The sequence below is a fragment of the Caretta caretta genome, chromosome 1 (assembly GCF_965140235.1).
Source record: "Caretta caretta isolate rCarCar2 chromosome 1, rCarCar1.hap1, whole genome shotgun sequence".
Lineage (NCBI taxonomy): Eukaryota > Metazoa > Chordata > Testudines > Cheloniidae > Caretta > Caretta caretta.
This window is the reverse complement of record NC_134206.1, coordinates 200,698,739-200,726,661: the sequence shown is the minus strand read 5'-3', so window position 1 is coordinate 200,726,661 and position 27,923 is coordinate 200,698,739. Positions and strand designations below refer to the sequence as shown.

At 45.9% G+C, this 27,923-nt stretch overlaps 2 protein-coding genes across 4 annotated transcripts in view; one reads left to right on the top strand and one right to left on the bottom strand.

Annotated features, from left to right (window-relative positions):
- NME7 (NME/NM23 family member 7) overlaps positions 1 to 1,162 on the top strand; it is a 162,298-nt gene extending 161,136 nt beyond the window's left edge. For all 3 annotated transcript variants that reach the window (XM_048817436.2, XM_048817418.2, XM_075118677.1), the window contains one exon: positions 501 to 1,162. In XM_048817436.2, coding sequence (XP_048673393.2) covers positions 501 to 533 — 33 coding nt within the window. In that variant the 3' untranslated portion in view covers positions 534 to 1,162. The remainder of the gene's footprint in view (positions 1 to 500) is intronic.
- On the bottom strand, positions 590 to 21,217 carry ATP1B1 (ATPase Na+/K+ transporting subunit beta 1). The gene is made up of 6 exons (XM_048817448.2): positions 20,900 to 21,217; positions 15,962 to 16,090; positions 6,194 to 6,349; positions 4,323 to 4,507; positions 3,353 to 3,433; positions 590 to 1,915 (listed from the first exon to the last, which is right to left on the bottom strand). The coding sequence occupies exons 1-6, from the start codon at positions 20,997 to 20,999 to the stop codon at positions 1,649 to 1,651; spliced, it is 918 nt and encodes a 305-aa protein (XP_048673405.1). The 5' UTR covers positions 21,000 to 21,217; the 3' UTR covers positions 590 to 1,648.
- Between the last annotated feature and the right edge of the window lie 6,706 nt (positions 21,218 to 27,923).

Genomic DNA, 27,923 nt, shown 5'->3' with positions numbered 1-27,923 from the left:
CAGTTGATGTACCCACAGCATACAATATGTAGGAGCCCTTACCTTTCCTAAGCGCAAAGGTTTTGGACCTGTTTGAGAGAGGAACCTGCAGACCTACATTTTGAAATGTAACTTAAAAATGGCACTGAGATCCTAGAAGTAAAATAAATAGGCTTGGAAGGATAGATTGTCACTAAATGTTAATTTCATCACACAGAGAAGAAAAGTGCTGCTTTAGAACTTAATTTTGATTTAAGGATATTTACTTTTAATGGGATGTTGAACTTTTTTTTACTGTTGCAAGGGAATTATGGAAAGACCAGAGTGCTAAAAACAATCACTTCCCATTAAAGTTATATAGTACCTGACTTGGCTATAGCTGTATTTACTAACTGCAGGAACACTCAGGGTTTTTACCCCCTAAATACAGCCAGATTCCAGTACATTCTGACAGCCAAGATTTTTTTCAGAGATCCAGCTGGATTCACACTGATGCTGTTGTTAACGTGTGTCTTTCACAGGTCCAGTACTTTTTCAAGATTCTGGACAACTGACAGCAGAACATGGAACTATCTTGGGTTCCTGAACGAAAGACTGACACAAGGAGAGATGTGTTCATTCATTTATTGTCCAATGTTTTAACCTGACTGAAATACAAGAGCAAGAGCACTGTACTCCTGGCTATTTATTACATATGTTAGAACATAGAGTGCACTTTAGACAACATTTAACACCATTCTATGGGGTACGGCATTGCTTTTTATAAAGTTCAAAATAAAGATTTATTTTCAAACAAGTGACTTTGGTTTTTCATACATTACACTCACTTCCTTGCAGAAAAAATAAAATTGTACAACTGCATAAATATAAAATCTTCCACCATGAAAATGGTTAAAACATTCAATAAAGACATTAGCACCACATGGTGTGATGCTGCCAGCAGGAGGGGGAAAAAAAGTATACACAAAGCAAATCATCAGTCATCACTGGTGGGCTAGCCTGACTCAGGTCTCTCACAACATAGTGGAGGATGAGGGTGGAAAGAGCATTCACTAGGAGCACAGTACACAATCACCTTTTTTATTTAGTCATGAACTCAAATTAGTTTCCCCTGCCACCCCTCCAAATAAAATACCCTTACACCACAGGAAAATAAAAAGGATCTATGGAGTGCTGTTAAATAGTCTCACAGGTGGGCCTTTATCTTTAAACAGAAAAAATAAAGTACCATGCCAGTTCTAGTCCCATTGAGTATTTACACCTCAGGCAGCAAAAATCTTTGCTCACAGAAGTAGAAAACAGATACAATACATGGCTTGAAAAATGACCAGAGTATGTACCTATAGTACTGTACACTAAATAAAATACACAAGGCAGCAATACTTAGGGGCCAGAAACACTGCTTACTACAAGTCAGTTATGGAATCATAATTTACAGTAAAAATGGGCACATCCCAAGGCTCAATTTTGTTTTGTCATTTACAGTAGAATAAATATTTTGTCACTATTGCTACACTTTAAGTTTACATTCTAACCTAGTAATGCAGAAAGCTAGTGTAAAGCATATAGATTATGTGTAGGTCCCATACGTATGACAGTTTGTTCAAGACTAGTAGGTTTTTTACCTTTTAAATGGCTAGGAGGGGAGAAAAGAAAAGTGTGCTTATGATCAGCTGCTCTTTATGTCAAATTTCACTTCAAAACGTCCCTGAAAACGGTCTTTGTCACTGTAATGGATGTTCTCACCATAGACCTTGCACTCCACACGCACTTCCATGTCTAAGGTCAGGTTAGTGAATTGCACTGCCAGGAGAGGCTGGAGATACTGTGGCTGGAGCAGCTTGCCGTAGTATGGATAATATTGTAGAGGAAAGCCAGCATAGCCAGCCATCCCATAATATTCAACGGTGCCAACTTTGTCAACATCTTCCTCTTTCTAAAGAAAGGGGGAAAAAAAAAACACTTGTCCAAACCCCATTTTGTAAATATTCCCCACCACTATATACCCCCATCCAACCTGATTATCTGAACCCTCCTTGGCCATCACCCTGTGACTTCTGTGCTGGATAGTGCAATAAAGTTACCTTCATTCATTCTAACCAATTCAGTATCACTGAGGACAGCTACACAGTAGTAGAATGTGAGCAATTAAATAAATCAATGAACATAATCCAATCCTATTTACCTTTAATAAGGGAAGTAGTTCCACAAAAACACTCAAATTATGTCACCACAGAACTTCAAGTTGTTTTCCAGCTGCTTGGTAAGATTAGCATTATTGTTCCCTGGCCATTCATTGTTATCTACAGCAGAGGGTGCAGGAAAATCCTGAATTCTAATAATTCCCTCTTAGAACTGGCCCAAAAATTGGCAAAGCTTGCTGTGCCTCTGGCAGTTCAATTTAAAATTTTTCGACAGATTTAAACAAAAAATTCTGCCTTTTTCAGTTAGCATTATTCTCCACAAATTTCCTGCTTGCGTAAATGAATTACCCCAGGGGGAGGATACTGCTATTTGGAAGAGACCTTGCTTTTGGGGAATAGACAGCTGAAAGGATCGGGGGGTGGGGGGGGGCGGCTTTTTCTAGGTCACCTTTCCCAGAGATCAGGTCAACGACAACATTCAGTCATTTTTAGTTGTTCGCCGACCTTTGTGAAATGAGCTGCCTCAATCCAATTCCTAAGGGGAAGATATCCTTATCAAAAGGAATGGCGAGGTGGGGGGAGCATCATTTGTCAGCAGAAAGCTCAAGGAGCGAATGAGCATTAAGACTTGACTCCTGTCTCAGGATTGAAGCATGCTCACTTTTAAACAATCTAAGCCCAGGTCTACACTGAGAGGGGGTGGAGAGGGGAGAAGAAGAGTCGATGTAAGGTACACAACTTCAGCTATAAGCATAGCTTAGCTGAAGTCAACGTACCTAGATCGACTTGCTGCGGTGAGTCAACTGTCACCGCTCCCCCGTCAATTCTGCTTGCGCCTCTCGTAGTGCTGGAGTTCCGGAGTTGACAGGAGAGCACTCAGGGATCAATTTATCGCGTCTAGACTAGATGCGATATATCAGGGGTCAATTTATTGATCGCTACTCACTGATCCAGCTGGTAGTATAGACCTACCCTAAGAGAACTTGGGCCAGAGAAAGCAGCTCCTAGATAATAAACAGCATCACTGAATGTACATGTCCTCCCACAGCCATGGCTTAGAAGCACGAGTCTCTGCTTATACAAAACTGGCATGGTGTATATTATGGTTTTGGCTTGCTCTGCCCTTTCATGGCCCGAGTTCATTGCACATTCACAAAATTTTGCTTTGGAGGAAATTTGATTCCTGACACGTGATCAGTCTCTTGTGTGAAAGGCATGGACACACTTACCTTGGCAAAGCAATGAATAGGGATGACATATGGATTGTATTTTCCCATCATCTCGGGAGGGAGGCTGTCGTTTAGTGGAGGCTAAAAGAAACCCAGAACAAGCAAGTGTTACATTTCACACTGGATAATCTCTTTGCTCTTCAGACTCACTCCATTGAAAACACGCACATTGATTAGTTTCCAGCATGTCTTCCTGAAATTCAGAACTGTGCCAACAAATGGCCTCATCCTTGTGTGTCAAAGTCCCAGGGGACATGGGGAGGGAGGAGGACTATTGGCAGGAGCCAGATTTGCTTCTAGATCACAGTTTCAAAGCCAGCTCAGGCTGGCAATGATTTTAAGCCATTACTGTGAGCAACTAAGTGACCATGGAAGCCAACAATTCACCAACAGTAATCTGAATCTGCCAACAAGAGAAGCTCTACAGACAACTTCCTGAGGGGGGCAGGGTAGTTGCAGTTCAGATACAGTTTAAAAAAAAAAATTCCTTTTAGTGAATTTAGTAGTAGATTAAGCTTGACAGCCTGAGAGAACACCCCTCCCCCCAATAAATGCTTGTGGTCAAAGGGCAAAGCAAATCTCCTAAAGGTATTGTGGAAAGCGTATGTATCACAGATAAGGGAGGAATGGCACAGAGCCCACATGGGAGTTTGCTTTCTGGTACAGTGCCAGAGAGTCAGCCTAGAACTTGAGTGGTTGAACTGGGGAAGGCAACTGGCAGTCCTGAACCAAGGTGATGCATCAAGAGACTCGATTTGCAAAGTGCTTCCATAGCACCTATCATTGAAGGCTCTTACAGCACTTTCCACGAATTATTTAAGCCTTGCGTCCACCCTGCAAGGTAGACATTAATATCTCCATTTTATAGGGGAGAAGAGTCCGGAGTAAATAGCTTTTCCAAGACCAGTCACCTGCTCCTGCTATGAAATCACTTCCCCCAAATTACTAGGAAGAGAAAAGCAGCACTTGCCTTTGGTTTGAAGCCTAGAACTCTGTTGAGCTTGGCGACAACACATGGTTTTCCATCTTTGTATCCATAGCTGGTATCAAGTATTCCGGAGCAGTTTTCCAGCCACTCACGTTTGAACCTGCAGACTTTTTTCTGACCCTGGCCATTATTAAATGCTCCTCGGTCGATGTAGTCTTCAGGTTTTTCTGGGGGGGAGGGGCAGAAAACCAACACACTTACATGCAGCATGAACTCACGCTTGAAAGCTTTGAGAAGAAAAGCAACATTCCTGTGAGCATTTCCCTGGGATTGGAATCCCTTTCCTCCCCCTCCCTCCTGGTCTAGTGGTACTCAAAACTAAACAGACACCACCTTCTACAGACTGACTTCATGGATCTGCACCAAGCCATTCAGTGACAAGTGCTCTACTGAACATGGCAAGTCTGGTTTTCTACTGGGTGTTTTTCCTCGAATGAGTGTGTGCATGGGCTGCTTCTAATTTTTTTGGGTGAGGTTTTGGGTCACAGGAGGGATTCGGTCAGAAATATATTCTCTCCAACACACACATCTCCCTTCAAGTCAACACTACATGCAGTCCATTACAGGTGCTTTGCTGAATTACATTAGGAGAAAAGGCCCCCCTTTAAGCGATCAGGGCTCTCTCCCCTACAAGAGTTGATATCACACTTAAATCAGAACAGGGAGATGCATTTAGAGCAATGCTTTAGGTGTTAGCTGAAGCCATCAACTGCAGAAGGGAAGGAAGCTCAAAACATTCTGACTCTGAACTGAGGGACAGGTGATCAGCAGCTGTAAACTGGCATAATGCCACTGAAGTCCATGCAGCTGGTGTAAATCTGCATAGCTCCATGATCTAGCCCCGAAAATTAGACTGCAAAGGACACTGAAATGTGGATTCTATAATTGAGATGTTCTGGTAGAGGGTGGGGATCTGAAACAACTTACAAGCATTTTAAGCCCACTTTAAAAACAAACATACCGACCATCTGCGACCTGTTCCATTTATGACAATGGAAAGACAATGATGGGAGTTTTAGGCCTTTGGACTTACAGAAAAATACACGTGGGCTAGTGTTACTGGAAAGGCTACTTGCTATGTATTTGAGCCCAGTGATCTGATTTGGGTCAAGACCCAGAGCAGCCAACACACTCTCTCTACTTAGACAAAATATTCTGCTGGTGTCATGATTTAAATGGCTTCCAGGTAATGACCTCTCCCCTGGCTAGCTGTTGGAGCAGAGGAGGAAGAGCAAGTCTAGAAGAAATGCTTTAAATACAGATTTCCCTTCAGACCATGTAAAGAAGGAAAGAGATTCAACAGTGCTTTCAGCGTTTTTTGTTGTTGTTTTTTTAGTTTGTTAGTACACCCCAGGGGCCATGGAAAGGGACACTTCCCCACACTAACAGCTGTTGGAGACGAGGATTTGAATTCTTAATTTGATTTGGGCACATAGGGTGGAACTGTCAAATTTGCTAAGCACTGGCCTAACCCTGCTCCTACTGAAGACAGCAGTAAAACCCCTTGTCGTCTCTGAGGGGAGCAGAGGTTGGCCATTGCTCAGTGCTTTCACAATCCCACCCATAAGCTTGTCAGAGCTGGACAGCAAAGCTCACTGTCTCATGCATTCTACTTGGACAACAGGCAGTCATGAGCAACTTCAAGACCAGCTAATTAGCTGGAGAGTCTAAAGTTAACCATCATGCTATGCTGTTGGTCGCTACGAAAGATATTCTACAGGGCTTTACCAACACCATCAACAATGGCCAGTATTATCTGGATTCTTTGATGGATGCATTTAGGAGAGGGGTGGCTAATAGAGCCTCCAGCTACGTGAAAACAATCAGAACTTCATATCCAGGAGTCTGCTTACCAGAGCAATCGTCAAATATCATATTGTTGGCTTGTTGATCATTGTTGTAGGCATTCAAGAATTCGTTAAGGCCTGCCACATACTCTTCGTAAGTTTTGGGATCAGAAATACTAAAGGAAATTTCTGTCTTTAGTACTCGGGGGATTACGGTCAGTCCTAAGGAGCAAGGAGGAGAAAAAAAAAATTATAAACACCCAAAAGTCACATGATCAAGGCAACATGTACAGTGCATGAAAGTCTGTTCTTCTAGAAACTGCTACATGACTGAGATTTCAGAGTCTGCACAACCAACAGACACTGAAGTTCTTCAGATTTTAGCTCACTTGGAGGCGTTGTGTTTAAGACACAGCTCAGTCATTGCCCCCAACAATGGCCCAAAACACTGTCCCGACAATAGTGGCAGGGGCAGTGTTTTGGGCCACTGCACGAGTTGTTTTTTTAAATATACTCAACATTCCAGCATGCGGTACACAGCCTACTGGCCTACAGCTTCATTGGTATCTGGCACTGTTACTTCCCCACCAGTTGTGTACACTCTAATCCAGCATAGACCTGGGTCAACTGTACAAGATGGAGGCTGGACACAGCCTGATGTGGATTAGCGTACAGCCGAACAAGAGCGGACGGTGCACGGCCCAAGACACCTCCCAAACACTCCAACTCAGAAAAGCATTCCGAGTAAGTATGTGCTTACGTGCTTTCCTGAACTGGGCCTTAAGGTAAGTAAGGAGGAGCACAGAGTTGTCCTAGACTCCGAGATACCTCAAATGGATTCTAGACAAGTTTCCAAAAGTGCCTAAATGAGCTAGGAGCCAAAGTCCCACTGAGTTTCAATGTCATTTAGGTATTTTTGAGAATTCTACTCAATAGTTACAATGCTCTGGCAGACAGAACAATTCAAGGCTTGGAAGATGGTGAGGTTTCTAAGAAAATGTCTAGAATCCACTAGGAAAAAACACAGACTTAGGAAACAATGCAGGTTAGTGAGTAGTGCTAGCAGTCCAAAGCCAAGATTTTCGGAAGCAACTAGTGATTTGGGGGTGCCTCTGCTAACAGACTGAGACATGGGCCAAAGTTCAGATACTACCTGAGGGAACTGAAGAACCCACTACTCTGCTTCTGCCCTTCAAGAACAGCTCCAGAGCCTGGAGATAGAGGAGTGCATTTTCAAAATGACACACACTTGGCTTTTGGGTTACGGCCTTCGGAAACTCTGGCCCAGGAGAGGTAGAGCAAAGAAGATTGATCATTGTCCTCTCACATCTAGCAAGAAAGAAAAAAAATGGTCTGGGTGTAACTGCTCTCGAACCTCGGCTCAAAATGCTACCAAGATTTCACACTTCCCTGGCACACTCCTAATTCATGAAGAGGGATGTGGACTGCAGCCTTGAATTAAACCAGACCGGGAAGATCTATTTTGACATCAGGACAAAGTCTCCCTCCCATGGTGAATGATGGAGCACAGGAGGAAAATCCGTACCAGATAAGGCTCCATTCTTTGGTTAAGTAGAAATTTCATTTTTACAAGCCTGAAATGGTAACGTTCCACAACTAAGCACTGGTTTACTCTTAAAACGAAGATCGACCTGGCTATGTCGCTGAGGGCTTCGAAGGTTTTGCACCCCGAGTACCAAGGTTAGGTTGAACCAAGCCCCAGTGTAGAGGCAGCTAGGTTGACAGAAGCTACAACAGTGGAGCGCTGGGGTTGGAAGTTAGGCTACGCCAGACTGCAAGCCTGCTGTGATCCCAGCAACAAGAACTGTTCAGACAGATCACTAAGATCACACAGCTGTCTGCCCTCTGATCCTACACTATGTGGAAGTGGGGGTACAACGGATCATCAGCCAGGCATCCAGAACACTTCTCCAGCCCCACATGGCCTCTGCACTTTATAACCCTCCCCTCCTATGCTGTGCAGGAATTACTACGCTAGCCAAGCTAGCCAAGCGACATTTACTCGCATCGTGAGCTCAGAGCAGAGTCAAATCATTATCTGGGCTTTCTAGAAAGCATTGTGTTTTCCCTCTTACTGATCTCTTCCGGGCTTTCTGCACAGAAACAACGCTGACTGCCTCTTTGGTCAGACACATTTCATTGAATGGGGTAAATGGGAACATCATCCCTTGGTTAGAACACTGCCTTGGGGGCCAGAATTCTGGATTCCATAACCAGCTCTGCTCTGTCTATTACCCAAAGGGCAAGGATATGGGGGGGGGGGAATTAATATACGGAAGTTACCCACACAGTCAAAGGGAAAACCATTCCCTTAGTCATTACAAAACTCTATTAAATATTTGCACTCGCATGAGGTCCAGGTCACATTTTAATTGAATGCCTTGATGCGTAACTAATGTTGAAGTTTAAAATAATGGGAACTAGAGTTCATGCTGCTTTTGTGGTGGCCTCTGCCGCAAACCGTGCGATCATTAGGATTCCTGGTTGCATTCAGTCCACTGCCTTCGCTTTAGTGAGCACAGCATAGCAGCGAAGTGGCATCTGCTTTGACAACTTTCAAACAAAGGTTTTGCCAACAATAATTTCCTCCAATGCAGGCTGAAGCTACTTCAGCTGCCTACATGGGCTCACAATTCTATCAGGTCTTTCAAAGCCAGTTGAGTACTACTGCTTAGCGTCCCCCGTCCCCTCCTCCCAAAGTTGGAATTTGTAACCTAGGAGACAAAGATTTGCTTTGTTTCCCTGAGGGCAGCCCCCAGCAGCCAAAGATAGCTAGACAGCCAGTGAGCAGAGCTCATGGTTTCAAGTTTTATTTCAGGAAGAAGTTCTAACCTTCTCTCTTAGTTCTCCCTTTCATATGTTTTGCCCGGGGTTGGGTTATGTTGCAAATTGAGAACTAAAGTTACTTCCCCACTGGCAGAATTAAATCCTATCAAAATTACAATTGCTTGTATAAGAGTCTGACAATTATTTGTTTTTTAGGAACCTTTAACTTTGCTATCCACACAAAACCCTCGTTGCTAAATATAGTGTGTGACAGCAAGTAGCTTTTAATCCCCTCCCTCCCAGTCCTCCTCCTTGTCAGCTAGTGAATGTGAAACACACTAGTTATGTGAAACACACTCGTTATTTAAGAAGAACAGGAGGACTTGTGGCACCTTAGAGACTAACAAATGTATTTGAGCATAAGCTTTCGTGAGCTACAGCTCACTTCATCGGCTTCATGCATCATGTAGCTCACGAAAGCTTATGCGCAAATAAATTGGTTAGTCTCTAAGGTGCCACAAGTCCTCCTTTTCTTTTTGCGAATACAGACTGACATGGCTGCTACTCTGAAACCTAGTTATTTAAGGTGGCCCTCTGTATGTGGGCTTCAGGCAACACCATTAGCTTCTCAACTGATTTAAGCTTGTAGAGAAGTCTCTCACCCCCTTCCTCCCCTCACCCAGGGAACTGAGAACACAGATGAAGCATAGCAGAATATTGTGAAACGCCTTTGTAAAGAAGCTGTAAAGTACACGCTACAGTCTGTCATTAGACCATTCAAGCTATACTTTATTTAGGGCACATGACCCACAGAAAACCCTACCCCCTTTTGTACATCTTCTGCTGAAGCAAAAACACAAGAAAAACCAAAAACCCCACCACCCAATATCAAGCTAAAGCCACTAAACACAGGGATAACAAAATATAGCTGCACACTAGTGGTCAGTCAAGCCCACCATTCAAGCTCACTTTTGACATGTGAGAAAAATGGTTATAATTATATAGCAAAAATAAAAGCAAGCAATTTCTCAGTCACAGTGTGCTATGACACTTGGCCTCCTTTTCGTCCTCCTTTTCTTTTTGCATAAAAAGAAAAGGAGGACTTGTGGCACCTTAGAGACTAACCAATTTATTAGCGCACAAGCTTTCGTGAGCTACAGTTCACTGCATCCGATGAAGTGAAGCACGAAAGCTTATGCGCAAATAAATTGGTTAGTCTCTAAGGTGCCACAAGTCCTCCTTATCTTTTTGTGGATACAGACTAACACGGCAGCTAGTCTGAAACTTGTCTTTTTATGTTGATGTTGTAAGCAAGCGGCTTTTAAGGTGAGGGTTTTAAGTGAGGTATGCAAGACAAATCAGACTCCTGAAAGGGGCACAGTAGTCCGGAAAGGTTGAGAGCTGTTGCCCTACATCAGAAAGATGCCATTGGCTCTTCTGTCCAACTTCCAATATTTAATTGGCACCTAGTGGCTAGTACACTAGGAAGGATGGGAGACCAGAAATTATTCCTAATGGCTCATCCTGTGGCCTTGGCTCAAGTCACTAAGGCCCCAGTTCAGCAAAGCACTTAAGCACATTTACACTCCTGGGGAAATTCTGCACCACTGCACAATGGTGGAGAATTTCCCTCCCCCTCCCCCCCCGAAATGGGCTGCAGAGATACTGGCCACCAATAGGGGCCAATGGACCCGGAAGAGCTCAGTTCACAAATAGATGACAAGACCAGGGGAAGGAACTGGAGGGTTCCCAGCAGCTTTAGTTCCCAGCACACCCCGAAGGAAGGAAGGAGGCAGTGGCACACAGAAAACTCTGTGCAAACCTGGGACCAAGTATCAGGCTATTTCTCCCTCTGGATCCCTTGGGGGGTAAGAGGGTGAGAGTGTCTGGGCAAGGGGTCCCGTCCCGTCCCGTCCCCCACAAGGCTGGCTTCTGGAGGGAGGGAATGTGATTGTCTGGGCTGGGGGGAAGGGGGCCTGAAGCTTGCCTCTGGGGGGATAGGAGGTGAGCGTCTGGCCCCCCCGGCTGGGCTCTTGGAGGTGTAGGGGGCAGAGAAACAGGAACTGGGTTGTCATAGGGTTTCTTTAACTCTACTCCTGGGGGAATTTGTGTGTCTGTATTTTTAGAGACATACTTGCTTACAGGCATTTTTAAATAAATTACCAAAATAACTGAAACTGGCATGATTATATAGTGTTATTTTGGCAAAGAAAATTTGCAGAATTTTAAAATATTGTGCACAAAATTTTTAATTTTTTTGGAGGAGAATTCCCCCGAAGAAGAAATTCCTAAGTCACATTCATTTCATTAGCACTTAAGCCTGTGTTTAAGGAGAAGCATGTGCTTATGTGACTTGGGACTTTAATCTATCTTGTGCATCATTTTACCTATTTGAGGAATAGGAATATTACTGTTAATTTCACAGGGATAATGCGAGGATTCTTTAAATCACTGGCTTTCCCCTTCCCATTCTCACCTGTGTTACTGACACAGTGTTGAGGCCCAACCTTAAGACCTACCGCTTCTCACTGTGTCTGCCATCCCTCTAATTTTTGCAAGCCTACAACCACCCAAAATAAATGCTTCAATCCTTTTAAAGAGCAGGCAGTGCAGCCAGCAGCCCATGAACATCCCTGTAAGAGCAGTGTGCACACCTGGGATGGGAAGCAAAATTAAAGGCAAGGGAAGAAAAGCAGCATGTCTAAAGTGCTGGCCTTTCCCCTGCAGAACAACTCAAGAAGGAAACGCTGTAGTTTGGAAATACGGCTTTAAATGAGGAACTTTGACTGTAAGTAGTGTTGCTTCATAATACAGCGCTATTTCCAGTTAAAGACAATCATGGGCTTAGAGGGCACATTTTTAAGTGCTGATGGATGTTGCATACACAGATTCACAAGACAGTCCCACAGTCATTCTTAGCAAGCTACCACCCTCAAGGTCCTGTTAGTTTAGCAAGCTTAAACCCCACACCAAGATGGAACGAATTTAAAACCCTGATGTGCTGGTGTCACACTAGTCTTCTATCCACTCCCACTGAGGAAAACATGAGCACTTTCTCAACATGTAATGATATGTGCTGCATGGCTGAGTGACCAGGTGCCCTCTGCAGTTTGGACTTCACAGATTCCACTCTTAAGAGATGAGAGGCAGAGGGAAAAGATGTTACTTGCCTCCTGCAGAGAGCTGCCCCCAGGACAGTTGCAGACTCACCACCTAAAATACACTGACCTCTATTTAATTTACTGCTGCTATGTAAGCTAAGTGAGCCAATCAATCACTATGTACCAGAACAGCCTTTTCCATTACACCACCTCACAGGCACAGGAGGGAGCCATTTAAAGGGGCAGGAACCATTTTTAAACACTATCATCAGACAGAAGAGTCCTTTCCTCCAGTTTCTGAAGAGGGTCTTTTCTCTGTGAGGTGTGGAGTGGCCTTCCCCCCACCCCTGCCCCCTGCAGCCAGGATCAAACAGCAAGAACAGAAATACATGGCTCAATTGATAATATTTTTACAGCACGCTACACTGAGGTTTAAGACAAAACGTCCTATTCCATCACACAGATATCAGAATTTCTAACCAAATACCATGCTTAAACAGGGCTTAGAATTCCACATACATTTTCCTTGTTGTACTTTTAAAGTGAATCGGTGTTTGCTGTAGTTGCAATGTTGAATGCCTTTGAATTCCACCACAACCCCCTAGAAAAGCAGTATTTTATGGAGAGGTACAAAACTGTAATTTAGCCTCTGAGTGAGCAGAATATCCCTGCTGTGTTAAATGCAAGCAGTAACTAGCATATTAATGCCATCTGGTAAAGAAATGGAGCTATTTCCACATCAAGATCACCCAGTAAGGGGCAGCATGACTTCCCATTTCACAACAGCAACAGCATTTCTGCTAGAGCAATGAGGCTAATGCACAACAGTTATTTAGCATTTTCTTCTGAACTTTTCTGAAGTGCTTTAGAAGGACAAGTTTTATTTCTCCCTCCCCAATCTGCAAAATAGCACAAAGAGGTTATGTGATTTGCCCAAGGGGTCACAGCCAGAGACTGCGATAGAAGTCTGGTTTTTCTAGCTCCCAGTCCTGTAACCCTGCCATTGTACTGGATTACCAGTACATTTAATAGTTATAGTTGCTGGGGCCCTGTCACTTTGTACCACTCCCCCCACATATATCTGGGCACGTGCCGTTCACTAGGGAATATTGATTTGTATTTTATGTAGCCAATCGTCTACAGTGGTTCCAATGAGAGGCAATTTAGGTTTTCTATTCTCCCTCTCTCTAATACACAAAATTCCACTTGTCACTTTCCTGTTTGACAGGAGTCCATTTTATTCATCACCACTGTGATAAGATCCAGTGAGATTTTGTGCCTGGGCTGGTCAACTTTCATGGCCATTTTGCAAAGCTGATGAGATATAAACTCATACACTTCCATAACTGAAAAGGTATATTCAGAGGTCAGACTAGTGGCTATTATGAGGGCTGAGGCTGAGAGCTACACTATTTCTAGGCTGGCATGAGGATGGAAAGGCTTCAGGCATAGGTACATTCACTCCCTACCAATGTGTAAGTGACCTCTACTGTCCAGTCAAGGAACAGCAAATATCAGCTGGTTCCAAGAGACAGAAGGATGCTTGCCCCCAATTCAGGGGCTTTAACGCTAGTGCACTGAATGGTTTAAAAGTCTTGGGCTTGAAACACCCATAATAGGGGGTGGAAAAGGAAGGAATATACAGATTTATAGGATATTCCATTTTGACTGTGAAGCAAAATGTTGTCATGTTGGTCCCACTGCATGCCTAGGGAGTCTAGTCTGCATGCTCAAATTCCCAGGTCTTCAGAAAATCAATGCTGCAACCTGTTTATAGAAATCAAAGTGGATTTATTTTTAATGACACACATTAAAATGGTGTCTTGAAACCAACCCACCTTCCAATTCTTTTATTTTTGAAGGTCAATTTGCACAACATCCAGTCAACATTTTTAAAAACTAGTCAATGCTCTCTAGATTAAGGTTTTATGAAAAAATTTCAGCTCACAATTAATCTCAACTCAGAAGTAGACCTCCAAAATTACTATTAAAGTGAAGACACTGGCAAAAGTTTAGCTACAACAAGTAGATCGTGTGATATCAGATCACTCAGCAAGTCAATATGGATGCAGCCTGAAAATCAAACTCTCTGCGCATCAAAATTTCTCCTCCACCTTGTATTTTTCCATGTAGTTTCATGGGGCAAACATTTTTCTACTTTAAAAGCAGATTCCTCCACCAAAACTAATGCATATGGTATGTAGTGCCTGCTCTATCTTAATTATCCTAGTAGCCATGCTTAATGCTATACACTATCCATTGGGTGTCCTATCAAAAAAGAAAGGGCTGCTAATATTGACCAAAGCAATCAGTTCTCTCTTGCAGATGTCAACGCCAGACGGGTTCAGGCCAATGTTTCAGCACCTGGGGCAACGTTTACGCCTTCTGAGGCATCATAAAAATACAGCTGGTTTCTAGCCCTTGTTCCAAGTTTCATCCTTTGAAAACACTTCCTTTAAAATGTTGGCGGTGAGGCTTCTGGAAGATCTGCCTTTTGATTTTTGCTTGGAGTGATATTGTATAGGCTAGAACAGTAGCTCTCAACCTTTCTAGACTACTGTGTCCCTTTCAGAAGTCTGATTCGTCTTGTGTACCCCCCCAAGTTTCACCTCACTTAAAAACTACTTCCTTACAAAATCAGACACAAAAATACAGAAGCGTCACAGCACATTGTTACTGAGAAACGGCTTTTACTTTCTCATTTTTACCATACAATTATAAAATAAATATTGTACTTCCATTTCAGTGTAGAATGTATAGAGCAATACAAAACAAGTCACTGTATGAAATTTTAGTTTGTATGGACCTCGCTAGTGCTTTTTATGTAGCCTGTTGTAAAACTAGGCAAATCTCTAGATTAGCTGAAGTACCCCCTGGAAGACCTCAGGGTACATGTACCCCTGGGCTAGAATGATAGTCCTTGCTTAGCTAGAATATAGCTTAGCCACATAGTTTACCACTGCACTGCTAACCCCTGGTGAGGCTGCAGCATGCTCTCTGACACCAGAGCTTTGCGCCTTGCCAGCAGCCTCAAAATTATCACTTAAATACTACTGTTATTAAAAGCTTCTGAGCTGTTTTTCAGAGCAAGCAGTGAGAGACAGAGACAAATCGTTACCATCCCCAATGCCAAGCAGTCTCAAGGTCATTTGTAATGTGGGAAAGCAGAAAGTTGCAAGACTCCTCCCCCTACACTCTCATGGCCTACCAGTCACCGACTCTTAGCAAGAGCCAGACAGCATAATAGACTGGATATGACAAAGCAGGGAATCTGCTGCATTGCCAAGGCATTCTCTCTGCTTTTACCTCATGCAAACTGTTCAGAGATGCTGCCTAACTGATCTTTCTCTTTTTAAACTCTGGCTGTATTTCATCCAGTACCGACAGGCTGTTCATTCAAACAAGAGATCTCTCTCTCACACACACTCCCCTTTTCCACCCCCAGATTTCCAAGAATCTATGAGCAGTAGTTATATAAGCCTCTAAAAACCTCAAAGATTGGTATTATTTCCCCCATTTCACAGAAAAGAGTTAAAGAGACAAAGGTGGAGCAAATTGTCCATGGTCACCACTGGATATCAGGTGGCAGAGATGAAAACAGAACCCAGGAGTCCTGACAGCCGTAACATCTAAACCACATTACATTAATTTGTTTTAATATAAAACCAATCATGCACACTCAGATCTCACTTCAGAAAATGTTATAGGTGATGCAACATTTAATTCTCATTAAGACTCAATAGAAAAACAACAATGCTGTAAACATAGGTTGAGAACATACCCACCACTTTTAGACATGCTTTATTGATAGTCACGATAAGGCACCAGTCCATTTTAGCTGCGTGCCACAGCAATGGAACAGCATTCCATCATCACTCCCAAGTAATAAAATTATTTTTCTTGAAATGATTTGTACAGTCAGGCATGGGCCTGTGATTTAAATTACCTGGGGGTGCCACTCGATCCTGATATTTGGGTTCGAATTCACTGACAGTGAGCAACATCACTTGAATGGTCCCAATGAATATACCTGCCAGGCAGCCATAGAAGATCAGGTAGAAGAGAAGGATCTTAACTGCAAGAGAACAGAGAAACAATCAAGCCCTTGACGCAGCCATGTTTGAGCACAAAACTTCATCCTTTTCTACCACTGAAGGAAAACCCAGCACGCTTAAGTGTGACACTGAAATTGCCCAAGAGGACTGAGCTAGGGATCATGGTCATGACAGTTAGCAAGTGGCACGTGGTTTTTGTATTGTTTATTTGTATCCCAATAGTGTCTGGGTGTCCTAGTCATGGACCAGGACCCTATTGTGCTAGGTGCTGTACAAACACAAAGCAATTTTCCGATTTTATTCACATCACATTCCAACATATTGATACTATGAGCCAACTTTTTCATTTAAAAACAAAAAACAAAACAAAAAACAAACAAAAAAAAACCAAACCACCATGTGAAGGTTAAAGCTTGGGACTTATTTCCTGGTGGATCCAGTAACATCACTCTGTGCTGCATTATAAGGGACTGGTTTTCAGTGAAGCAAGCCTGCGTGGTAATAAAGGACATCCTTAAAGTGCCTGTCCTTAGTATGCTCAGGATTTCCACAATGCCCATGGACATCAGCTGCTCACTAGCATTGAGCCTTGGAGCTGGAAATTTCAAATGAATTCACAGTTCAAACCCAACTGAATTCCACTGGGAATTGGGTACCTAATTCTTTTAGGATCTTTTGACAACCCCAATCTTCAACTGTGGGCCTAATCCCATACACAGGACAATGAGAGGTTGCTAGGAGCAAAATTAGGCTTCATATTGGCTATTGTCTAGTTGGTTCCAGGTGCTGAAAACCCCCTGTATTACTGTAGTTTGACAATTCCTATATAAATAAAAACCTCCCAGCATTACCACATCATCCAGCTGAAGCAGTCAATTATATAACCAGATTTTTGGTCTAAAGGAAAGTGAAATAACTGCACAAGAAAATAAAAAGGAACACAACACTACTCAGAATCTGGATATCAGTTACTGGTTTACAAGGATTATCTCAAATAAGATTAACTGCATAGTAACATGCTGTACTAGGCATCACCAGGCAGCCTACAGAAAGGATAAACCAGCCCATGCCAAGCCATTGTATGCTAATCAAGGGAACAGTAACAAGCACAAGTAACAAGTTTCAGAGTAGCAGCCCTGTTAGTCTGTATCCGCAAAAAGAACAGGAGTACTTGTGGCACCTTAGAGACCAACAAATTTATTTGAGCATAGGCTTTTAGCTCACTTCATCAGATGCACAAGTAAGTGAACTAGAGTTAGAGGCAACAGATGATTTGAGAAGAGACCTATTTGACTTCAGAATGCGCTAATCAGATGTCACTCTAAGCAGATGTTGCAGCTTACGGTGCTGTGGCTTGTGTAGTCAGCGCTGTGCCTTGTGTAATTTCATGTGTAGTCAGCGCTGTGCCTTGTGTAATCGTGGCATAGCGCTGGGCCAGCGCTATAAAAAAAAAAACACCTCCCACAAGGGGAATAGCTCCCAGCACTGGAGCACTGTCTACACTGCCTCTTTACAGCACTGAAACTTGCCATGCTCCAGAGCTGTAAAGTGCCATTGTAGACAAGCCCTAAAAACAAAGACTCTCTGAACCCTCTGGAGTGGGGGAAGGAAGGACAAAGTGCAAGAGAAGAAAGCTTTCTTCCTGTACTCAAATTACCATAGAAAAGCAGCCCAATTCAAATACAATTCTCTTCTCCTTGGCTTTAATTATTTTCAGTCTCTTAAAGTAAGAACAGCAGGAATGGGTGGGACAAACAACGGAAAAAACTAAGATAGTTGGGCCTTGTCCTCAAACTTCCTCCTTCCTCACTGGGGTAGGGTAGCAGGAAGTTCATGCAATTGAACTCAACAGCACTATGTTTTGGCACACTCAGAGTTAATCACACTCTTTGGTATCCAGGCAGCTCTAGGCAAATGGTTGTGATGTCAGAGAGATTTGGAAATTTTTTCCAGACCAGTCAAAGGAGGTGCTGTTGTAATACACCAAACAAGAGCGCTGCTGTCTGCAATATGCTTGCTTGCCTTTGATTTCTTTTTTTCCTGGATCACATCAAATGGGCAGTACCAGGAGGTAGTATTGACAACATCCTGGTTGGAGATATGTTGAACAGCGTAAAAAGATCTCTACAAGGTACACAGCCTGGGTTCTAGGAAATATCAAGCAAATGCCCTGACAAACCACAAGGGCTTACATGAAAAACAGGTGCCTGCTACAGGTTGCTATGTAATACATGGGCCAGAGTCTCAGCTAATGTACACTTGTCATAGCATTGTCTGATTTTAAGGGAGCTACACCAATGGGGATCTGGCCCTAGATATTTAGGTATAAGTTCTTTGTGGCAGGGACCACATTCTACACATCTGTAAAGCCCCACACAGTAAACGTATTTAAATTATCTGCTCACGCATAAGCATATAGTGAGAGCCTCCTACACGGTGTCCTAATGCTTTTCTGCCTGCCAAATCTAAAGATGGCAACCCCACATCCGGTTTATCAGTCAACAGGGGCTGACTTCAACAATGAGGGTGGCAGGCCAGCTTTGGTTGGCAGCAACTGTAAAACTGACTAAGGCTTTTAAAATTCATATATAAATAGACAACTCTCCAAGTACTATTTGTATAGTACAATATGTAATCAGTACATTATATATGATACTTCTTGCTTATACAGCTATATTGAGGTAATGTAAAAAAAACATTTTTCCCCCCAGGTTCTGATGTAAACTCAGCTTCCTTAAACCACCCAAAAGAGGAAGAATGGACAGGGTGGATAAAAAGTCTTTCCAGTTCTACAGTTTCACTATTCATAAACAGAGCCCAGGTTTGCTGATTAAAACGCAGCTAGGTAAAAATGAGCCCAAGGGCAAAATGCCCTCTCCCCAAGGACAACCATGCCTAGAGCTTCAGTTCTGAGAGATGTATTCCTTGTTTAAGACAAAAGAGGTGTCACCGCCATCTTTGATGCTTGGTTGTTTAAAAGAAAACATAAAACAGTGGACTGAAATAGTTTAAACAGTATTTTTTTGTAACTTTGACTGGGAAGTGGGAAAGAAACACAGTGACTAACAGCCACATGCTAGGTCAAGCTGGAACCAAACATACCATTTCTCAAATTATAGATCACTGCGTATTTCGTGTTTTGTTTTATTGTACAGAACTGGAGCTGCTTTCCTCCAGGGTCAACTTAGTCTGCAAGCTCTAGTTCATTTTATTAGAATCCAAAAGCAAACAGATATGGTTGTATAGAGAACTGAGAGAAAGAGAGAGGAGCCAAAAAGATGGAGGGAGGAAAAACTGGGAAGTGATGCCCTAGATATTCACAGAGCCCCTTGTATCTGTCTGGTTAGTGCAATGCAGCCTGTGATGCACCTAGAAGTGGGGGTCCTTCTTGCCTCTGACTTAGGAGGAAGAGTGGGGAGAAACACAGCAAGGAGAAGGGAAGGAGGAGGCAATAGATTTGAGCCATTGTACACCTCATGGTCTCACTCAAGTTACATTTTGTTGCTAGGAGACCAGTCCTTCAAGGACTTACTGGTTCCTGAGTCTCCCCTGCTTCCTCCCCACCCAGCCCTTTCCTCTCTTCCACGCCCCCCCCCCCCAAAAACCAGTTCAGGCAGGCTATTCCTCCAAATGGAGGCAGGGAGGGGAAAGTAAATAAAACCCAAGAGGACCATCCACACATCCAGGAAAACCAAACCCCAATGTCCTACTACTGGATGACCTTGCCCAGAGAGCCCAGTGCCTCTGGTTACCTCCTGCTTTGAGGTGTCACCTTGACTAACCTTGAGCTCTGATGCATTATTAACCCTTTGCTTCCCCAGCCAAGCAGCTCCACCGAGCTAGCTAGATTCCAGGGAGTCTCTCTTTGTAACACAAAAGCCTCTACCCTCAATTTCAGAGGCCATCCCTGTAACACCTTTAAACAGAGCCCCTTTTCCTGACTCTCTCCACAATTTGCCCTCCTCCAAAGACACCATGCCAGCCGCATTGGCTCCTCTACAAAGGGTCTGATGCAGAGGAGAATGGTGGGAAACAGCGAGAGGTATGCATGTGTAAGGTTGTTCGCCCCCGCACACACAGCCGCCCATCCCACCCCTACCGCAGTCACGACTCAGATTTAACTACATCAGTGCCCTTCAGCATGACCTTTTGCAGGAAAAGAGAAACACCCAAGCAGCTTTCTCCAGTTGGGAAGGAGCTCAGCCTTTCAGATTTCCAACATCCCTGACAAATCTAGGCAACAGGCTGGACAACAGGGTGTGGGCAAGATCAAAAGACGAGGCAAGGTTCCTCCTCTACATCAGAGACCACCACACACAATCGCTTTCCGCCTGGAACAATAAGCGCTGTATCTCCCCCAAGCGATACAGCATCTCTTCCAGAAAGGAAGGAAGGAAACCAGCCGCCTCAGAATCAGCTAACAGCTCAAGGTAACACAGCAAGGAACCAGAAATTAAATCCACTCCGGCGTAATCAAGTCTCGGTTGTTGTTGTTTTTTTTTTAAATCATCATCATCAACATCTAAGCAGCATTTCAGACCAGTGAAGAAAGTTCGGGGTGTGTTTTTTAATCCGGATGCGAGAGGGATGGTCTCTAGTTTGCTCTAAACCGATTACCATTAACAAGGGAATCGATTCCTTGCCCCCGCCACCTTTCTATCTCGAGTTATTGCGGGGCCGCGTTAGCAGGGGACCGGCAGCCTCCTTCCACGCACCCACCCACCCGAGACCCGCAGCCCGCTTCGGGGGTGGGGGGAGGGCTCGGCTCCGGCAGCTGCCCCTGCGGCAGGGGCTGGCGCACACGGAGACGGGGCCCGGGAAGCACTTACACCAGCTGCCGCCGGTCCTGCCCAGAAACTCCTTCTTCTCCGAGTTCCAGATGAATTTCTTCCAGTTGCCATCGCCTTCCTTCGCCTTGCCGCGAGCCATGGGGGAGGCAGCGGCCCCGCCTGGGCGCGGAGGTGACACGGGAAAATCCCACTGGCCCCCTTACAGCGGAGGCTCTGCCCTGCCGGCAGGTTCCCGCGCGCGCGCGCGCACGCCCCGGCCGCGGCTCTGCAGGCGGAGAGGGCTGCGGGCCGGTGCCGGCCGCGGGGCAGGTCGGACGCAGGCGGGCCGCCGGCTCCCAGCCACGCTCACAGAACCGCGCCGGCCGGGGACACGAGCTCGGCCGGAGCCGAGCCTCGCGACGCGCTATATGGCCCGGCTCCCGGGGGCCGGCTCCGCCCACCGAACGCCCGCAGCCAATGAAAGCGGGATTGGGGGGGAGGGGGCGTGGCTTGGAGGGGGGAGGGGGAAGCACGTGGCGGGGCTGCAAGGCGGCTCGGGTTGTAGCCTCCCCTCCCCCCCCACCGCACCGCACCGCACCTGCAAGGGAGAGCGGGCGCGAGGGGAGACCCCACCTGGAATGGGGGGCGGGGCCCTGCTGGGGGCGCCAGGCCAGAGCCTCGCAGACCCCCGGGGGCGGGGGGAGGAGGAGGAGGAGGGAGCGGTGGCTCCAGCAGCCGCCAGGCTGAGCCCGGCGGGCGGAGGGGAAGGCGATGGGGGCGGGGAGATCAAAAGCGGCCGGGGGGCCCCTGCAGCTCAGCGGGGCGGGGTGTGGCTGCAGCCCTGAGGCTGGCAGGGAAAAGGGCGGGGGTGAGAGACCAGAGCAGGGTGAGGGCCATTTAAGGAGGCGGCGTGGCACAAGCTGCTAGACAAAGGGAGGCGCAGGCCTGAGACAAGGGGGGGCCGAGGGCTGGCGCCAGCCGCACACCTGAGCCCTCGCATGTAAAGGGGGAGGAGGAGGAGGAGCTGGGGAGAGGGATAAGGGGTCAAGGGCGTGTGGCGCTGCAGACGGGAGCTTCGCTGTGAAGGGGGATGGGAGAGGGAGAAATGCCCTTCATACCATCTCCACACCTCCCCCAGCACTACCATCTGTAAACTTGACAGCGGACAACCCTGCCATGGCCTAAAAGTGCCTGACCCCCCCCTCCCCTTCTTGTGGGCCCCACATGCCTCCAACATTCTCGCAGCCCTTCGGCTCCCACCCGCTGGCTGCCCACAGCTACCATGCACAGTAGCTGCCCAAGAAGTCCCTTCTGGCCACAGCTGCAACCGCCTGCCTTGGGAATCCCCCCCTGAATATTCAACACAGGACAGCAGCCCACTCGGCTGGAAGGAGAAAAGGGTACTACCCCCTGATTCTATGCCAGGAACACCAAGGCTTAGGTTTTTCAATAGTGCCTGTCACTGGGGCATCTAAGCTATGACTCATTAGGGGGTAAAGGGGGAGGACAACATGCTGGACATCCTTCCTCTTCGTCTCTGGCAGCAGCTGCAGCCTGGTGTGGGTTTAGGAGAAGGCCGAAGAGGGGTGTTATCTGGTGACAGCAGGAAGAGAAATGCCCTCACTCTTTAAAATCATTTTCTCTTTGCTATGCAGCCTCCTCTGCATGAGCCTCTACTTCTGCAGCAGCCCTGCTGCTGAGCAGCGAGTGTAGTAGAGCAAAGATATGCTGGGTACCCTTCTTGCGGTTTCTCCTCCTATCTTTCTTTCCTATCCTCCATTCTAAATCACACTGCGCTGCAGCTCATTCAAGGGTAAACAAAGCTAATGCATATTTAATGCAAACAACATGCCCCATGCTGTGTTTGTGCTGGGAACACCTGTTAAGAGGAGGAGAGAAAGGCAGAGTCTGCCCTCCAGGTGGGGGATGCGTCCCTGCTTGGGGAGGGGAAGGGGAAGGGGAGAAAAGGACTGTGCCATCCACAATGTCTGCAACAGGATGGTAGGTATGGCAGGGGGTAGAGTCTGCAATGAACAGAACAGACCAACTGGTGGTAGTGATCAGGAAGAGATTGGGGAAGGGGATGCCATCTGAGGGGTGAGAGAAAGCAGCAAGGACCAGGCCAGAGTATTTTCTCCCAGTTTAACCTTCAGGAACATATGCACTATTTTCCTCCCTTTCCCCTCAGGGACACTGGAGAGCACATGGTCAAACTAAGCACAGCCAGGGAGAAGGAAGAGCTGCCCACAACACTGCCAAGATTTTTGTTTTTCAAAGCCATATCTCAGCTTGCTGGGTCCATGTAAGTGGAGACTGGATCAATACTGCACACAGAACCACCACTATGGAGCAGGTGGGGGCCAGCAATCACTGCCCATATCCCAGTGCTAGGCCAATTGCCCTATGTATCCATACTCAGCAATAACCATTGGCTCACCCGTAGCCTATCCCACCCTACCATTTACTGACCACCACCACACTCCTGCCACCTATCTTCCCTTGCTAATTGGCCCAATACTCAATATTGCCAGGTCCCCCACCAAAACCTAAGCAGCAATTTCTGGCCCATCCCTCTAGGTACTCACGCCTTTACTGTATTACCGATAGCTAACACCACCACTTAGCTCTATATAAGAGCTTTTCATCCTGGGGCTTCAAAATGCTTTACAAAGGAGGTCAGTCTCATTGTGGCCATTTTATAGATGGGGAAACAAAGGCACAAAAAGATGAAGTAACTCACCCAATGGCCGACGCAGAAACAGGACACAAGTCCCCAGAGTCTTAAGTCAGTATTCTGTGCTTCATATCATGTTGTCTCAATAACATAGCACCCACCCAACCAACGTAGCACCTGCTCCAACCAACTTTTACTCTGCCCTCTAGTGATGCTGTGCAGGGAGGGGCGGGGAGTATAAACCAAAATTAAATGTGTCATTAAAAATCAATTTAATCTTATTATGGGACCACAAATACTAATAGGCCTTAATCATAAACATGGTTATTGCATGGTGTCACTGTGGAACAGAGTTAAGGTGGTATGAAATGTACATGTAAGGCACCCAAACCTTAACATGTTTGGATTTCTTCTAAATAACCTTAACTCTGAATTTCCTGTGTTTGTAATGTTTGGGTAATTACAGCATCCCCTGTTACAGCATATCTGGCTTACTGGTTAGAGCACTGGACTAGGATTCAAGATACTTGGGTTCCATTCCCAAGTTAAGCCACTGGCTTGCTGAGTGACCTTGGACAAGTCACTTCATTTACCCATGCCTCAGTTTCCCCATCTGTAAAGCGCTTTGAAATCTGCTGCTGAAAAATGCTATACAAGAGCAAGGCCTTATTACTCCTACAAGGAAAAGCTTTGTTGGTTTAGCAGCAACAAGCAGGGCTGTAGAAACCATAACCACATATCCCAAACCTAGAACCAAAGAGAAACATAACTACCCAGAATGCATTGCAAAAGGCCAGGTGGGTGAGGAATCTTGTATTGGATCAAATTCTACTGGTAAGAGACAAGCAGACCTTAAGAACTGTGTGCCTCAAAAGCTTGTCTCTCCCCAATATCCTGGGGCCAACACTGCATAATTTCAAAAGGCACACACCTAACTTTCACTCCAAGACCCCTAATCCTGCAAACACTTATGCACATGCTTAAGTTTATATCCATGAATGGTTCCATTGGATTCAGTATCACTGTTGTGTAAAGTTAAGCAGCTGCTTCCATGTTTGCAGAATGGGGACCCAAGTTAGGTACAAATTCACCCATCCCCTGCCTGGCCACTCAGCTATTCCCCAAACAGTCCGAGCACACAACTATATGATCTGATTTTCAAAAGAGTAAGAGCCTACAGTGACCTTTGAAAATGCCAAGGATAAAATGTGCAAAGATATCCACCAGGTCTACAGGTTTAGCTGCAGGAGGAAGGAGTTATGGAAACCCACTTCCATACTACCTAGGGAAGAATGATTTAGCAGGATGGGATTTTGTTAGGATTTACTCTCTGTTTCATAAGGATTTGTTTCTTATGCGAATGGGGTGAAGGGAGAAGGCTGAAGTGAGCCATCTTCTTGCAGTGGGAGAGAAGAAGGGATTCAAGAGTTGTTCTCACTTGAAGAGATGGTGCAGCAAGAGGTGGGAGGGGAGAGACGCAAGGTTATTCCCCAGAGAGGTGATTATTCTGCCCTTTGGGCAGAATAAGTGCCTTGCTCTCAGTGAGATTTTACTGCTGGGAGAAAAGGGTAGTTTTGCCACCTGGCTGACTCCCGCCCACAGAAACCCAAGTAACTTGCACTGAAATGAGGCTGTTGTGAAACAACAACTTCTGTTGTGAAAGAGACAAGCTTTCAAGCTTACACAGAGCTAGGGTGACCAGACAGCAAGCGTGAAAAATCGGAACGGGGGTGGGGTGGGGGGGTAATAGGAGCCAATATAAAAAAAAGACCCAAAAATCGGGACTGTCCCTATAAAATTGGGACATCTGGTCACCCTACACAGAGCTCTTCTCCAGGTCTGCAAATAACTTACATTACACTCCAAGTCTGAAAGGACTGAGGGGAGAGGGGAGCAGGCTCAGATGGAACCTCATAAACTGCTAGAACGAGCACTACTTAGAAGATGAAAGTGTGCAAAATGCCCTTAAGTAGTTACCACTCATGGGCTGCTGCTGCAAACAGGCAGGGCTGGGTCTCATCTGTCTGGCAGGCCTAGAGCAGGAAGGGGCAGCTGCTCAGAAGACTGGCACCATGCCCACACCACACAAAGCAGGTAAGAGAAAAACAAAGGGGGCCAATCAGAGCCACCACAGTGCAAAAGGCCACAAGCTATGTGTGCGCTGTTCAGTCTCCCAGGAAAAGTCAGGGAGACACAGAACCTGATTCTCAGTGACACTGGGGCATTTTACACCACTCCAGCAGCATAATGTAGCCTCAGAGTGGCTAGAAATGCCCCCCCCCCCGCCCGAGAATGTCCCTTGCACCCCAGTCAGTGTAAAGCTAACATACGGGCTCTACAGCAGCCCTATGTGTAAGGAGCATCATGTCTGCAGCACACTGCACTGTGACTGTTCCCGGATTCTCTGCCTCCTGGACCCAGAAGGGTCCATGAGAAGCAGAGCATATGTTTTGGAGCAGGACGGAAGCTGCTCTAAATTACACCAGGGAACAGGCAGGTCTGCATAGCCCCAGAATACAGAGTGCGCAAAAGTGCCTTTAAAAACAATCTTTGCTCCCCATTCCTGTCCCAAACACAGGAGTGACATATCTGAGAACCAGGCCCACAGACATATGCATTTGTTTCTCTGAGCACAGAGTTTTTATTTAGGTAGGTTTATTAAAAATGCCTATCCAAACTCCAGGCATCAAAGCAGGGAGGTGGCGGCAACGAGTAATTAGATCAGCAGAAAACCACCAAGGAACCCAGTTCTCCTCTTGCTTATGCCAGTTTTACACCTATGTAATCCAGTGGACTTACTCCTAGCTTATACCAGTCTCTGCAGAGTCAGCTGTATTGGCTCAGCTGGGCAGAACTGTTCAGGCTTCAGTTTCCAATTCAGCACAGAACAGCTGGGTAGGTGCAGGATTCCCAGCTCCAGAAGGTCTGAGTCTGTGGTGGGTGGGCAGACAGGATGTTGGGGATGTGACAGGAGAGAAATCACTGTTGGATATTAAATACCCAGGTTAGGTCACTGGGACTGAGTACTGTTCCTTTGGCTGAACGCGCACACAACCATTAGTAGCAGAAACCCAAACAACATTCTGATCAATGCAATAGAAAACTATGATGTAATAAGCAAGCCATTTCTCCAGCCCCATTCTTTTTTTGACGATGCAGGAAAATAAGATTTTTGCCTCCTCACTGAAAATAGTTGGATAAAAATATAGGAAACCCACCCCATTGGCTTGGCCCATCAGAAAGTGAACATCCCTCAGGGAAAAAGCATGTCTCCCAAGGAATAAAGTATGAAATTGGGGAAAATACAATGTGTTTCATTACAGCTGGCATTCTGGAGCCTCTGTGAGGATGGCAGCCAACGTAGTCATTGCTTATCAATCATCATATGAACTATACAAGTAATAGCAAGGAGGCTGAAGAAAGAGCCTTTCACTTCTAGTGCATTGGTTCAAATTCATCACAGAAACCGTGCCATCTGAAGTCTGTGTGGCATGCGTTTGGTGGCTCTCAGTTCCATTCCTACAGGATAAAAGTCTGCGCCACAAACACAACTGCTGACACTAATTAGCCTCCAGGCATAGAAATAGGAGTGCAAGGGTGCTGCTACACCCTCTGGCTTGAAGTGGTTTCCATTATATACAGGGTTTACAGCAGAGGTGGGCAAACTACGGCCCACAGGCCATAGCTGGCCCACGGGACTACCCTGCCCCGTCCTTGAGCTCCCGGCTAGGGAGGCTGGCCCCCTCCCCCGCAGCCATGCCACTGCATGGGCAGCACAGCTTGTGCCCACCCACCTCCCAGGCTTTCCAATAAGCCAGTCCTGCCACTCTGAGTGGCATGGTAAGAGGGCCGGGGGCAGTTTGATAGGTGTGGGAGTTCCAGGGGGCGGGGTGTTGTCCCAGGGAGCAGTTAGGGGCGGTGGTGGGGGTCCCGGGAGGGGGCGGTCAGGGAACAAGGAGCAGGGGGGTTTGGATGGGTAGTAGGTTCTGAGGGGAGCAGTCAGGGGGAGGGAAGTGGAAGGGGGCGGGGGCCAGCCTGTTTGGGGAGGCACAGCCTTCCCTAGCTGGACCTCCATGCGGTTTTGCAAACCCGATGTGGCCATCGGCCGAAAAAGCTTGCCCACCCTGGTTTACCATTTGGTTGAATGGCTCTCAGCACCCCCACTATACAAAAATTGTTCCAGCTCCCCTGCCTCCATGTTAGTTGTCCCAGCAGCAAAAATCAAGAACTGGTTGGCACATGGAGACTAAACTCCATGCTTACGCCTAAAGGGGTGTCGTGGTGAGGCACACCAGCAGCAGAAAGCATAGAGGAAGCTTGCCATGCTGCTGCCTATTCTGTTATGTACAGAAGACTCCAGTCTCCAGGGATCAACCATCTATCAGACTCCTTTCACCAGCATTAAACCAC